The sequence below is a fragment of the Microcebus murinus genome, chromosome 11, assembly GCF_040939455.1.
Source record: "Microcebus murinus isolate Inina chromosome 11, M.murinus_Inina_mat1.0, whole genome shotgun sequence".
NCBI lineage: Eukaryota > Metazoa > Chordata > Mammalia > Primates > Cheirogaleidae > Microcebus > Microcebus murinus.
In genome coordinates this window covers 92,708,043-92,723,834 of record NC_134114.1, presented here as the reverse complement: position 1 = coordinate 92,723,834, position 15,792 = coordinate 92,708,043, and the positions used below count along the sequence as shown (strand labels likewise).

The 15,792-nt window shown below is 34.7% G+C and overlaps 1 protein-coding gene across 1 annotated transcript in view; it reads right to left on the bottom strand.

Annotated features, from left to right (window-relative positions):
• Positions 1 to 15,368, bottom strand: part of SRFBP1 (serum response factor binding protein 1) — a 54,125-nt gene extending 38,757 nt beyond the window's left edge. The window contains exons 1-3 of the mRNA XM_012788574.3: positions 15,185 to 15,368; positions 3,418 to 3,506; positions 2,376 to 2,448 (exon numbers count right to left, since the gene is read on the bottom strand). Coding sequence (XP_012644028.2) covers positions 2,376 to 2,448; positions 3,418 to 3,506; positions 15,185 to 15,220 — 198 coding nt within the window. The 5' untranslated portion in view covers positions 15,221 to 15,368. The remainder of the gene's footprint in view (positions 1 to 2,375; positions 2,449 to 3,417; positions 3,507 to 15,184) is intronic.
• Between the last annotated feature and the right edge of the window lie 424 nt (positions 15,369 to 15,792).

The window sequence follows — 15,792 nt, the reverse complement described above, 5'->3', positions numbered from 1 at the left end:
TAGTATCAAAGTTAAAAATATGAAGCCTATTAGAAAAGGCAGCAAAGACTTGGAATTAATACATCATAGTCTATAAAAGTAGAACCTATGATTTTATAGCATCATGAAGATCAGGCCATATTTTTTTCTGTGGCCAGAAAAAACAAACTAACATTTCTAAAAATATCTTAGGTTTTCCTCATGAGGAAGTCATCTGGCAACAGAATACCCTATTATCATAGAATGCAAGTATAGGACAGTATGTCATGAATAAGATTACAAAAATGTAGTGGTATATGAGCCAAGGAAAAAAATTCCTCTGGAAAAATCAGTAAGTAAAAGTTTTTCTCCCAAATAATTGAGACTGTGAGTTTACTGTTGTTACTATTTCTTTGATACTCCCAAGTATATGATAAACACTCCCTAAGCAAATTAAAAATGACCTTACAATTAAGAAAAATGCTATACATTTTTGTTTCTCTTAGAAAAGAAGACCACTTTTATAAAAGAACCATAAACAAGGAATGAAATTTGATACCTAAAAAAAGCAAACATATAGTCTTTCTAGTATTCTTTTTATTCTGGTTTTTTAATATTTACATTTAATCTAGTTTTTAAAGGACACTACAAAAGAAGCTGAAGACAGAGCCAACACAGCCCACTGCAACCACTGCCACAAATTCAAGGAATATACATACTATAAACTTTATGCGTTCAAGAATTATACAGGTTATCAATTTTGGCTTTCTATGAGGTAACAATTCCATAGTGGTCATATATAATCACAGGGAAAAATAGAAAACAAAATAAACCATGCTAGTGACATAGTAATCTTGTAAATCTATGAACTTTATCAATGAGTCTGATTTTCTTTTGCTAATGAAATTTAAGAATAACAGAAAACAAGCTTTACATGTAGATCAAATAGGAGAACTTTTATTTCTAATTAAATCAAATTCAGTATTAAGAGTTACAAAAGAGAAGTATTCTAAAGATTATCTTTGGTTCTCAAAATCTTCATATACTGCATATAAGCTTATATGTATGTTGCATTCTTTCCACGGTAAAACAAAATTGGCAATTATATAGTAGCTCAAAGCCTCTGAATAATTTAGGACTACAAAAATGACTATTCAGAAGAAATTACAGGGAAAAGTTGAGGTAGGCAATGTAATTTAGTAAGGACCTTGGTTAAGAGAAAGTGAAAGAGAGAGAAATCACAACTTCCTATATTAGTGCCATTCTCAAAGTAAAAATCTGTAAAGATATTATTTCTAGTAGGAATATTATGAATAAAAGGTATAAGAGAAAGCCTAAATGATCTGCAAACCAAAGAAACATAAATGATCATTTGGAATCAAATACAACATTTTTTTTCTGAAAGACAATATAAAAAAAGGATTATATAATAACTTGGAGAAACAAAACATATATCAAATAGATTCTATGAATTTTGCAGTCCTGGGGGTTAGGGGAAGAGGAACAAACACAAGAAACAAACCTCCTATCAAAGAGTCATTTCCTACATCTATTTTTATTCAGATTAACTGAGATAACTTTGTCCTAGTAAATACTTTACTATCCCTTTAAAAGGAAGTAAGGATGAGAAGCTTCGATAACTGAACTCAATTAAAATATTGTTAGAGAATTCTCTTGCTATTTTATGTAACTCAAAACTTGAAAGTTATACCAAAATGTAATAGTCAAATATGCATGCAAAAAGGCCCTGCAATTAAGATAATTGCTGGTACCAAATGCTGTTTTTAAGTTCTACAATAAAACAGTCTTCCAGACATTTAATGGTATGTCATTTGGTAAATGAAAGTTTCCACAAAGTAAGAGCAGTGAGAAGACCTAAAAATTACACTAGTGAAGAGTCTGGCTGAAAAAAACAAAAATATGGATCATGTTGATCCAACACTAATTTTATTTCAAGTTACTACAGAACTGAATAAAATGCTGACACCACCACATAAAAATTTATTGAGTTGGCAATGGGCAAAGCATGATGTCAGCCACCAATAGCACCATCCACATTCCCAAATAGCATGAACACTTTAATCCTTGAACTGACTTCATGCCTAAAGTTACAGTAAAAATAAAAATTTTAGGCATGAGGCATTATTAAACATAGATGAGTTTAGTTTGGCAGAATTTTGACTCAAATTAGTCTAGCACTTTAACAATTTCAGTTAAAAACATGGAAAAATGCAAGCTTAAACATATTACAATTTTCTAAATGTGATACATTCTTCATCACACACACTCATACAAAATAAGTCTTAGGCAACTCTCAGGAATAATCAAATAAGTAATAGCACACACCCAAAATGCAGGCTAAGAGGATTAACACAGAAAGATACACACAAACACACTCACATAAGTCTCTTTCCTACCTTCATTGCATGGATTTCTTCAAGTAATCGTTGTGCGCGTCTTTGGTTTTTTAACAGTGCATCTTCAGTACCCCTGCAAAAAATAAAACATTACAATATGTAGCCAGGCAAAGCATTAATTTTAGATTTATATCATAATGAAAAGTCTCTTCATTTCTTTTAGAAAAGCACCACCGTGCACTGCCCATTCCTCCCTCTTCCCAACACACACTCTAATTTCATCAACAAACCTAAGTGTTAGAAACTGACAAAAATAAGCATTGTCCTGGCATTGTATTAACAATTATTACCACTGATAGTTTACCTTTCCTAGTTCCTTAATGGGAAAGTAATAATACTTTTTATCTATCAGTCAATAGCACACTGTCTTTAATGTAATCTAAATGTCATAAGCTACAATTAAAGGTTGTATATAATTTTATCAATTTAAAATTTGTTCTCTGAAATTAGAGGAAAAAATAAAGAGCTATCTTCTGAAACATTTATGAAAGAACAGAGAATTAATCAGGAACAAAGCTTTCTAAGCATTCATTCTTAAATCATAAGGACTATAAAATACTTTTTCACTAACACTAGTAATGCTGAAAATACAAAGTATTATCTTTTTTCAAAAAATTACATGGAACACAATGTTCTGATTAACACACAAGGTACTGAAGATTTCAAATTACTTAGCAATTCAAGGAAAAAAGTGATAGAAAATTTTCATAATTGATTCAAGGTTTTTAAAACTATATCAACATCTTAAAATAACTTCTAATAATATAAAACGCCTAACCCCAAGGGAATTTTATTCTAAAAAGACTAAAAGCAGAAGAATTCCTTGCGCATCTTAAGAGAGTATGGTCCAAACCATACAAGGACATGCTGACACAGCACATTCTACCTCACTCAGATCATCTCTACATATAAAGCAAAGTGCTGTATGAGTAAGATATTTAATTATTACTCTATATTCCACCCCCAAATTTCATAAATATTAAAAAAAACCCCAAATTTTGACATTTTATTAGTCACAAGATCATTATTTTAAATTACTAACTTTTTTGACTTCAGTCTGTTAACACTTCTGACAAGTTTTCGGATAACCAAAACTCTGATTCTCTTCACTTCTTTTCTCATCTTCACAACCTTTGAAAAATAAAGCTAAAATTAGAAAAGCCCTTAATTCAGGAACAAATATACTTTATTTTGAGTCTTAATATTACGGACTTAGTCTACCACTTTAAGTTTTTGTTTATTTATAGTTTGACAAAATCAAACTTTTTCCATAAACAGTGAAGGAATAACAGTCTAAAAATGAGTCAGAGGGCTTAAGAGGAACAAGTTATGATTTCTTATAAAGTCACAGCATTCCCAGTGATCAATATTTTAATGTTACCTTTACCTCTTGGTGAGCTTGGAACATAATAAACTGTGAGTTCCTTAAGATCAGAGACTATCATATTCATGTTTGTATTCCTGAAGTTTATTTTTATTTTTTAATTTCAGAATATTACGGGGGTACAAATGTTGTGGTTATATGAATTGCTTTTGTGTAGTTTGAATTAAAGTTATAAGTGTGCCCATCACCCAGATAGTGTGCATTTACCCACCTCCTCCTCCCTTACACCACCTGCTTGGTTTCCGTTGAGTTTTTCTTCCATATGTGCCCATGAATGTTGATTGATTAATTCCAATTTAATAGTGGGTATACGTGGTGTTTGTTTTTCCATTCTTAAGATACTTCACTTAAAAGAATTGTCTCCAGTTCTATCCAGGTTGTTATAAAAGGTATTAGTTCACCATTTTTTATGACTCAGTAATATTCCATGATATACACACACCACATTTTACTCATCCATTCGTGTATTGATGGGCACTTGGGTTGCTTTTACATCTTTGCAATTGTGAACTGTTCTGTGAGAAACATTTGAGTCCAAGTGTCTTTTTGATAAAATGATCTTTTTCCTGAAGTTTAAAACAGAGCCCCAAAAAACCTACCCATAATGATAGGAATTTAATTTACTGAATGAGTGTTTGAGAATTAACAAAAATTGCAAGAACATGATTTATTTTATTTATTTATAAAGCAACCTTTGTGCTTATTTTTTAGCCATAAATTATTTCAAGCATAACTTTAAAAGAAACTCCACAAACACAAGCACACATTATGTGCAAGCACATGTGCATGCACATACACATGGGAGCATCCACATACACAAGGGAGCACGCACATACGCACAGGTACATACTTTAAATCACCCCACCAGAGAACAATGCTGAACTCCAAGAACAAATAATAGAACATGTCAAGGATCACGTCAATAGAACAGGTCAAGACATGGAAATATTCTAATTACAAAGAACTACACATTATAATAGCATTCAGTACAAATGGCATGTTATCACTAAGTTTATGTTTTATCTACCATTTTGGGGAGTCATATATCTTATAACTCCTCCTGAAATGTCTTTCTTCCTCTTTTCCACTTTAAGAACTACATCAAATTAAGTTCTGATATAGTCTTTCCAGTGAAATCTTTAACGAATTCTTCAGTTAGAGATAACCACTCTATCCCTGGTGTCCCCATTACACTTTATAGTCTGATAGTAAAGCATTTATCTCACTAATTGCTCATGTGGCTGTCTTTTTCTACAGACTGTGAGCTTTCTAGAAAACAGGATCCTTGCAATATCTATTATTTTCTGTGCCTGGCACACACACAACCCCCCAAATTCCTTTTGTCAAAATAGCAATACCACATCATCCTATTTCTTCAAGGCTCTTGCATTTGGTTGTAACATCTTCTCTTACCCTTCATTAATGCTATTCACTCTCTTATTCACTGAAGATATTGGCAAACAACTTATAATTTCTTTCCATCCTAAGTTCTGTCATCATTTTGAGTGACTTACATGTCCATTTGATAGCCCACCCAAAAATTATATCCTTACTTCTTAGCTTCTTTTTTAATGGCCTAATCTATTCCATCTCAGCCACTTACTTCCACAGTTTCACTGTAAACCTCATCCATCACTTATAACTATTCTATTTCTAAAACCATTAATTCAAATATTCCGTATGGTGATCACAACTTCTTCTATAAGCTTGCTTGTTAAACTCCACCTACCACAACCATCTTTGACTTCTTGGGTCTACCAGTTCGCTGACTCCCACACTTTCTTTTAAATAATCAATCTTCTTCTTTTTAATATTCTTCCTTTTATCCAGTTTAGATATATGATCAACACTATCCCTTTGGTTAGTCAAACATTAATCTTGAATGAAAGTAACATTCTGGGTTCTTCATGATTGCACACCAATAGCTAGGAGAGGCTTGCAACATGCTGTCTACTATAAATTCATCATAACTAACCTCAAATGGACCCCAACACTTTGTAGGAATCCTATTGTATTTTTTGGTCAATTTGCTCTACAATCACTATTTTTAGCTTTTGTCCACTCTCTGAAACCCTCTGGTCTCCCTCCTCTCTTTCAATTTCATGGAAAAAACAAGTATCAGTTGGGAACTATCAGCATCTCTTTCCACTACCATGAATGCCAATTTACTTGCATTACCCTCCTTCTCTATTAATAGTTACAATATAAGAAACATCCCTACGTATAATCTAATCTCTTAGTTGTGTTTAAGAGTCCATCCTCTTCTGCCTTCCTGGAACCTTTACTATGGATTGTCCCTCTTACTGTAGCACTGTCATTCTGCTCCTCTTAATGGATTCATTTCCCACTGATTTTAAACGTGTCTGAGTCATTTTGACTAAATACAAGACAAACAAAACATCCATACTACATGATTCACTAGAAGCACCATCTCTTTAACTGCCCTGAGAGCTAAGCATTTAGAAAAAGATGTCCAAACTCACTGTCTCCATTTCTGCATGCCATACAATTCCAGTTTGATTTCCATTCTCATTAGTATACTAAGAGCTACAACAAATGGAACTAAGGACACCAGTGATTTTTTTTTTTTTTTTGGCTTCATTTGACTTAATATCTCAGCAGCATTTGACTTTGTTGACTGCTTCTTCCTTCTTGAAACATTCTTCCCTTGGTTTTTCCATGAATCTTGGTCTTCTTTAAAGACTATCCATCTCTACCCAACCATGAAATGTTAGAATTCAAGGGGCAGTATTCGGCCAGTGCTTCTTTTCACAATATGCTTTTTAGCCTTAAGAGATCCTGTATGCACATATTGGTTTAAGTTGTACCTAAACAAAGATGACTCAAAAATTCTGCCTTTGGCTGAGATCTCACCTTTTAGCTCCAGACCTAAAGGTGCAACTGCCTAATATTTCTTTTTGAGTATGCTCAAAATCATCTCAAATTCATACTTGAATTCATGTTATTCACCCCCAACTATAGCCCTGCCCCTTTTGGTGTTTCATATTTCAAGGAATGGAATAATTCTTTTAGTTATAAACCTAAGAGTCACTGTAGTAGCTCTCCTAAATCGCTCCATATGAATCTATAACCAATACATTTTATCTACTAATTATCTTTAAATTGTACACTTTTCTTCTACCTTGACCTGTTAGCAATCTTGGCTGAGTTACTGCTAACTAGTTTCTCTACACCTATTCTTATCCATAATGCAGTCAGAATAAAATTTTTTGATGCATAGATCTGATGCCACACCTTTATTTAATTCTCTTTAATGGTTACTTATTGCTCTTAGGATGGCCACTTTTCATCCCTTGTCCTCACTATGCTCACATCTACCATAAACCCTTTACAGCTGCCACTTCCTTTAGTAGTAATATTTTTTCTTCCCATGTTACCTTGCTAATATCTGTTGATTTAGGATCAACTGTCATTTCCAAGGAAGGTCTTTTCTGGCTTCCCTGAGAGGGTCACAAATTCCCCACTAACAGAACCTTAGGTACCTAGTCATCTGGAACTTATCATGACCCTTAATATTTTACTTTTAATCTTATTATGTTTAATATATCTTTCCCCCAGTGGTTTTATTAAACATTGCATCTTGACACCTAACACAGTACATGGCACCCAGTATGTGTTCAATAAATATTTGTTAAATAAATGACCAGAAATATGGCAATGTGCACTGTTCATTCACTGTTCCCAATGCATAATATATTAAAAGAATGTGGAGTAATCAAGTTTCTTTCTCACTATCTATGTTAATCTCTTTGAAATTTGTTTCAAATTTAGATTCCTTTAGAAAAAAAATCATACTTGCATAAATGAAAAGTCATTTAGACAAGGTTTAAGTGAAAAAAAAGAATTACTACATTTTATAAGCAAAACTATAGTTAAGAATGACTTAACTTTTTGAAAGTTGAGTCATCATAAAATAAATAGCAAGCAATAAACTATGCATTAAAACACATTAACAAATGTTTCTAATGCTGACCTTTGCAGGTGCATGAGATGATAACATACCATTTGTTAACCACTGTTAACCAAACTTAACTAATAAATTGCAATGGGCAGAGTTGGTCCTTGGGTACATTCCAATCATGGGAAAGCTAGTCTCCAATTTTAAAATTCCAATTTAAGAAGTACTATGTTTGTCATTACTGGAAAAGGGAATTCTAAAAGCAAATGGAATGCTTCATGTACTTAGTTTCATGCCAATACCAAAATACACTTTTCTAGCTTATTAACTTTTTCAGTATTTGTGTATAGGTAGATTTAAAAAGTTTGGGTATAAAACCACATATTCACTTTATGTTAAAATGCAATTAAAATTTTATTTTTCTCACAACTGTCCTCTCCAAGGACTTAGCTTTCTTCAAACATTTAGAATTATTTTTGTAAAACTGATGACTTTTAGTTAGGATTTATAAGGTTGTCAATTCATTTGTCACCCAGGAATTATCAAGTTGGTTGACAGAAAACTCAGAAATCAACAAGTGGTCTTAAAACACCCAATACTGCCAGAAGACCAATGCACTGGCAATAAATACACTTTGGCAAATTCTCCCATCAAAAGCAGAACTATAAATGTCAGAATTGTGATCACTGTTGAGAAGGAAAGAAGAAGAGAGTAATAATGTGAGCAAGGACAAAATAGAGGCATAACAATGGAAATGAAATATGCTGACAGAGGAGAAAGTAAAAGAGAAGTAGAAGGAGAGTTTGAAGACAAAAACTGAAGGAAAAAATCTGTAAGCTATCATTACCAAGACTGACAAAGTCAAGCTGAGGGCTTCTAAACAGCAAGAAAATGCATTTAAGATAATATATAAGATCAGAAGGAAAAGAGTTAAAGCTTACACACAGAATACACATATGCTGACAGTGAGCTGTCACCTAGAATTTAGGCAGATGTCCGCAGAATTAACCTGCTAAAATCTGAACACAGGGTACCTCTTGGGTAGACTGTACAAAAATATGATCATAAATAAAGTAGAAATCAAATATAGCTATTTGGGAAAAGACTATGTGAGCAGATTGGGAAGAGTCAACATAAACACAGCAAACGGAACCACAGAGATCAAAAACTGGCACTGCCCGACTCAAGGAAATTCCAAATAAAGGGTTCCCCAGCTCAGAGACTTTAGAAATCCAATCTATTCTGGAATAACTCGATTATGGGGATAGATGTATCACAGCCCAACGCGGAATCATGTAACTAAAACCCCTTTCTGTAGTTCCACATTCCAAGCAGCTGATGATCAATGGTCAGGAAAAGAATGTGTTCTACAATATGAGCATTATTGTCTATCTTAGATATATTTCTTAATAAACTAGGTTTCTCATTTATACACTCTCTTAAAAGCTTATGTTTAATGTGAATTTGCTTTGGAAAGAATGAGCTTTTGAGGTGACAATGATAGCAAGTTTCTGATGCTCAAAGCTGATGGCAGACTTTGGTTTGTAGACAAAATTAAATGCTACTTTGAACTGACTCTTGGCTGGCAATCTGCTAGCTGGTCAACTAATGAGCCTTGACTGGTAATGCACTGACTTTGCCATGTATTTGAATTAGCCTGTAACAAAAATCTGTGGTTATAAGAAAACAATTATTCCATGAACTAGCATTGTTCTAGGAGAACTTGCAGTGCTAAGAAAAATCTAAGTATATCTGTGTTTCTAAGAGTAGTTAAAACTTCTGGTTATTCATTATTTACCTATCAGATAAATAAATTTAAAAAAAGAGGGATGGCATATTCTGTTCACAAGGCTGTGAGGAAACAGGTACTTTCATATATTGCTGATACAAATGCATATTGGTATATTCCTCTGGAAGAAAATTTGGCAAGATTTAAGACAAATCCCACTTCTAGGAGTCTATCAGAAGACACTTTTAACAATAGGAAAAGGCTATACACAAGATTATTCATTGCAGCATTCTTACAAAATGTTGCATGAAATAAAATATTATATATAAATAAAGCAAATAGCAATGCAGTATTTTAAATCAGTGCAGGAGATCTGCATGTATAAACATGGATAAACTTTGAGAATAATGTTTTGGTAAAAATAAGTCCCCTTATCTGCAGTTTCATTCTCAGTGGTTGCAGTCATCCATGGTCAGCTGTGGTCCAAAAAAATTAAATGGACAATTTCAGAAATAAATAATTTATAAATTTTAAATTGCGAGCCACTCTGAGTAGCAAGACAAAAATCTCACATTATCCCACTTCACCCCAAAGGGATGTGAATTACCTCTTTGTCCACTGTGTCCATGCTATAAATGCTACCTGCCTATTAGTGTATAGGAAAAAACAGTGAACATAGGGTTCGGTACTGTCTGAAGCTTTAGGCACGCAGCGTGGGTCTTGAAATGTATTCTCTACAGATTAAGGGGAGACTACTGGGGCTTGTAGAATGATATCACACATATACTGTATGAGACCACAAATGCAAAGTTTAAAAATATACAACATGATACTATATACTGGGTATACATACATATGTTATTAAAATTATAAAAAATATTAGAAAAACACAAACTAAAAGAATAACAGGTAGAAAAGAATGGGGGTGGAATTAAACATTAAGAGATGGCAAAACACTGACATTTGTTAAATAGAGAAAGTAGATAACAAGGACATTTGTTATATTATTTTCCATATATTTGAAGTATTTCATAGCTAACATAATTAACTATGGTTTTATAAAGAGGACTCTAATTTGGCCATTTGTGTCATTTATTGTTGAATTATACTTTTTATTTCTGATTAGCAACAATCTAAAAAATCTAGAATACTTAGTAATTATCTACAACTTAGCTATTATTGAGCATATGCTGCCACCTAGCAAAACTTTCCAGAAGGGTTTAATAACCAAAAACAAACTGGTTCTCTTCTTATAGACTGTAATTTAGAAAAAAATTCTTAAAAAGTACTATACCACCCAATCATGACAAAGAAGTTTTGTAACTTCATTAAGTACATACACATGATTCTTGACATTCTTATCTTTTATAACATGTGGAAGAAAATCATTTTGTTCTTTGGCACCTCAGTTTCCACCTTTACTGTCTTAAAAGAAATGGAAAACAATTTTCTAATGGGCTTATTGGTAATTATTTACCAAAAAATAAATAATGTCAGTTTTATACAAAGGCCCTGACCCTCCTATAAAATTAAAGTACTGCATCAGATTGGCTTACCTCTTAATTTTGATTTTTACATATGATTGCTACCCAAAAATTCAAATGAGTAGAGAAAATCTATTTTTGCAATTCACTAAATGCTGTGGCATTATTTTCAATTGTGCATCCTACATTCTCTGATTCTAATGGAAAAGGAGAGAACAAGTCCACATTTAGGAGATTTTTTTCCTTTCATCTGAACATTAGTTGTCACAGCTGTGCTATCCATACTTTCATCTACCCAATATATCTCTACTTATTATTAGGCACAGACAAGGTACTATGCTAGAGGTTAGGAAAATTGCTATAATAAAGCAGTTAAAATTCTCCTTTCAAAATGTACATAAAGGATTGGGGAAGATAAAATATGCAACAAATAATCATAATACGAAGCAAAAAGTGATGGTTTATTTTTTAGAAAAGGTAAAATTTTACTTTGTTTCACAAGAATAAATGTATTTCAAGAACCTGGAGTCAGAAAGTATATTAGTTATTTAGCTTCTATCCTGAGGAAAATTTTTCTAAGAATAGAATTATTAAGGGTAGAAAACATTGAAAGCTGGCATAATATAATGGGTGCCTCTGCAGGCAGGCTTTTATTTTCACAGAAGACATTCTGTGAAATTAAACACATTGTAAAATATTGCTATAAAATTAAATCATGTGACTTTTAAAAAGAAAAAGCTATAAGTAAAAATTCTGAAATAAGGATTTCTATAAAATAAAGTCATAAGTGTGAGTACCAATACCTCAAAGACAGTACCATAGTGATCTATAAACCTTTGCAAACCTGACGAAACATACGGACTCTTTTCCCCACAGAGACAGACTTATAAACACAGATTTACATGTTAATTTCAGGCAGTTATAGGATAGGACCTCTGAAATACATCCCTAAATTCCAATTTAGAAGAGCTAATCTAAGACATTAAGAACCATAAAAATGATGCTTCATGTTATTCATTTAACAGACAGGTATCAGGGATATGATGATGATGAACAAAAATTTATCGTCAGGTGAAGGGGATAAGAAATATCTCTCATACATTTACACATAAACTCTAACATGAAGCACTGTTACAAGTGCTGATAAAAAGAAGAATATGGTGAGAGCTTATAAAAGGGGTAAATGAAAATCAAGAATGGTTTCCCTAAGAAAGTGACAAATGAAGTAAGAGTAGGTATTAAATGGGACTATTGAGAGAAAAAGGAGTCTCAAGTCAAAGGAACAGCTTGTGCCAAAGATCTGTAAGAGGGATACGCTGGTGGCAAAGGAAACCCAGTGCAGATGAAGTACAAAGATTGAGGGTTAAGAGACAACATAAAGTAGAGAGACTGACCTTGTTTGGATTGGTTTTTACCGAAATCAACAGGATGCCACCAAATGGGTTTTAAGCAAGATGCACATTCTGAAGAGAACACTCCAGCTGCAGTATGGAGATCAGATTAAAGTCTGAGAAGAGTCAATGTAAGTAGTTGGGAGGCAAGGTTGAAAACGTAATTTGAACTATGATAGCTATGGTGGTGGAAAGAACATTGTAAATTTTTGCTATCATATGCCCATTCTCAGATATAACTCCTCTTTGAAGTTATTTTCTGTCCATTTTCTGAGTCGGTTTTTCTTATTTTCCATGAACTATTTTACAGTAATGATATTAGGCCTTTGTCATATTGTCATTTTTTTTCCTAGATGGTGGTCATTTTCTTTTTTTTCTGAGATAGGGTCTTGCTCTGTTGCCTAGGCTACAGTGAGCTTTGATCATGCCCCTGTACTGCAATCAAGCAATCCTCCTACCTCAGCCTCCTTAGTAGCTAGGACTACAGCCACGTGCCACCACGCCTTGCTAATTTGTAAAATTTTTTGTAGAGATGCGGTTTCACTGTTGCCCAGGCTGGTCTCAACTCTTGGCCTCAAGCGAGTCTCCTGCCTCGGTCTCCAAACGTGTTGGGATTATGGGTGCGAGCCACTGCACCTGGCTGCTTGTCCTTTTTTCTTCGGTATGTTATTCAATTTTTATGTAGATAAATTTGCCTTTCCCTTAGTCATTTTTTACCCCCATCTATTAGTATTTTAAATTATAACATCCTCCAACAGCTCTATTTTTATTCTGTCCTTTTTATGCTCTTCATATTAGAACATATTGGATGTTAGTGCGGAATATGTACACTTCCTGATTTGATAAATTCATTCTGTCATCCAGCAAACATTTATAGAGCATATATGTTGCAGGTGATAGACACATAAACACAGGAAGACAGAGACAGGTAAATAAGTGTTTTCAGAGTAGAAAGCACTTTGGTTGCACAAAGAATAGATGCCTAATCTAGACTGAGGTGAGTTAGTGAGAGCTTCTTAAAGGTCAAATTTTAACTGTTTAAAGAAGCTTGGAACTTAGCTAACAGCAAGTCTTAAAGGACTGATTCCCTATCATTTCCACAATCAAAGTCATTTCAAAATTGGACAAGAAACACACTAGTGTTGAATTCCCAAATTTATCACTCTGAGTTAATATCTTTTATATATTACAGGTAATATAAATGGAAAATATTAATAGCTCACCAAATGCTGTCTGGCACAAAGCACAAGCTTAATGTATGAATACCATAACAAATGCCTTCAATTTCCCTCTTCAGTATATCCTGTATTTCACTGCCTACTGAAATCGACCCAATTAGGCAGTAAGAAGTAACATATTTCAGTTTTACTTTCTACTTCATACCACAAGTCTGTATCAATGAAGAATTATCCCTACACCATCTAAAAAGTTTCCTACTACTACCCCTTTTCTGCTTATAGTAGTCCCTCTGCTTGGAACATTTTCTTGTCCCTTTACGGAATCACTGACTGCAATGCCTGTGTAAGATTCCTGCAGACCAAGGAAAAATACCACCCACTTCATTTTGCCTTCTTTGGAAACTTTTCTGCACTACTAGTTTTTTGGGGCACTTTTCATACATCGTTCTGTATCATAGGTGAGTGTTGTTTAAGCCTTCCTACCTGAGTAGAGGTTACCATAAAATATAAAGCATGTCTTAGACAACTATGTAATCTGAACAGTGACTTGCTCATACACCAAGTGAGGATGACAAAGCTTTGCTGTCTGTAGCTGTGAGGGCCTCATTTGATACTTGCTTTTCTAGCTTACTTCAAGAGTTTGAACATTACTTCGTTGAACAGAAGCGGAAACTGGAAAGGGGTAAGTGGAAGAAATGGTAGCCTGGTGACATAAATACGTTATGGAGGAGGTGGTGGTGAGGGCAAATATCTGATAAGACTGGATTTAAGAAAGAGCCAGAAAAAAAGGAATTGAGGACAGCAGTACAAACAGCTCTTTCTTGAAGTTTTGCTGTATGGAAGCAGAAAAATGGGACAGTAACTGGAGGAGCAAATGCGTTACTGAGGGTACACGGTCTAATTCAAGGTAAGCAATTTCAGCAACAGCTTTTTTTTTTCCCAAAGAAAATATGTATTTAATGGTGTAATGTAATCTAAACACAAACGCAATGAAATAAACCAATAGAAAAAAATGAATTACCCTGATTTTATCATTACACATTATATCCACATGTCAAAATATCACTCAGTATTCCACAAATATGTGAAATTATTACTTGTCAACTAAAAAGGAAACGAAGATTGAATTTTTAAAACTGATAGATTTTACTATATACAAATGTAAAGAAAGCTTTGAAACATTGGAAACTTTGTAAATAAGACACAAAGCCAATTAAACATGAAAACATGCATCCTCACAAAGAATCAAGAACATACTAAACAACAATACGATCTCTATCTAATTTGATACCTCCCTTTCATTTTCGACAGCCAATAAAAAGCAGGTGATGCGTACAGAGAGTTTATTAAGGGTCAGGCACTTGCAAGCAAACACTTTACATAACTCAGTTAATTTAATTCTCACAACCACCCTGTGAAGACTGACAGCCGAGAACACTGCGCATACAAATTAAATGATCTTCCCAAAGTCCCCACAGGTAACATTCGTGGGGCCTGAGGACCAGACACATGCCGCGTGCTCGAGTCACCTAACAACCGAGAAGGGGGATTACCCGCTGCCAGACTCCGAGCTCAGGAAAACCAGCCTGGGCCCACAAAGAAGCTCCTCCAGCCGCACGCTCCGCCCCGCGCCCGCCGGACCACGCGTCCGTCGGAAAGACGCAGGGAGGCTGGCTATGAGGGCCCTCCCGGACAGCCCCAGGGTCCCAGACCTCGGCGCTCACCTCGTTATTGAGGTTCAGAGTTCCAGGCTGGGCCATGGTGGATCAAGGAGCAGGATCCGCGGCAGCGGCACGTGAACTCTGACAGACCGCGGCTGCGTCGTCACGCCCCCCAACGGCAGCCTCTTCCGCCCAAACCTCACCCGCCGTCCGCTTGAGCCTCCGCCTGCGTAAAGGAAGCGCTGACGCTCAGAAGGGAAGAACGGAACTGAGGAACAGCAACTTCCGGCGCAGAGGGCGATGCGCCGGAATTGCGCGTTCCTATGGAAACCAGGCGAGGGCGGGTTTCCCAGAGGTCAAAGTGTTAGCTGATATTAGTTGAAATGTTTAGGTTTTCAAGACGTAGTTTTTATTATATTCATTTGTACGTACTGGAATCGGCATTGTAGGGGGCCTTGGTTTTTGTCTCCTAATGGGGGTGAAATTTTTTGAAAGGGTCAAAGCCTGAATGGCGGGTATTTTAAATCTAGTGTTTGTGAAGATTTCTGCGTTTCTAAGCAGGCTTTTTTACAACCTCACAACAATTTTTGTTTCGAGCCTCACATTATAGCTGATACGCGGTCGTCTTTTCCTGTATACCGCATAAAGGTTTAAATTTAGATGATAAACAT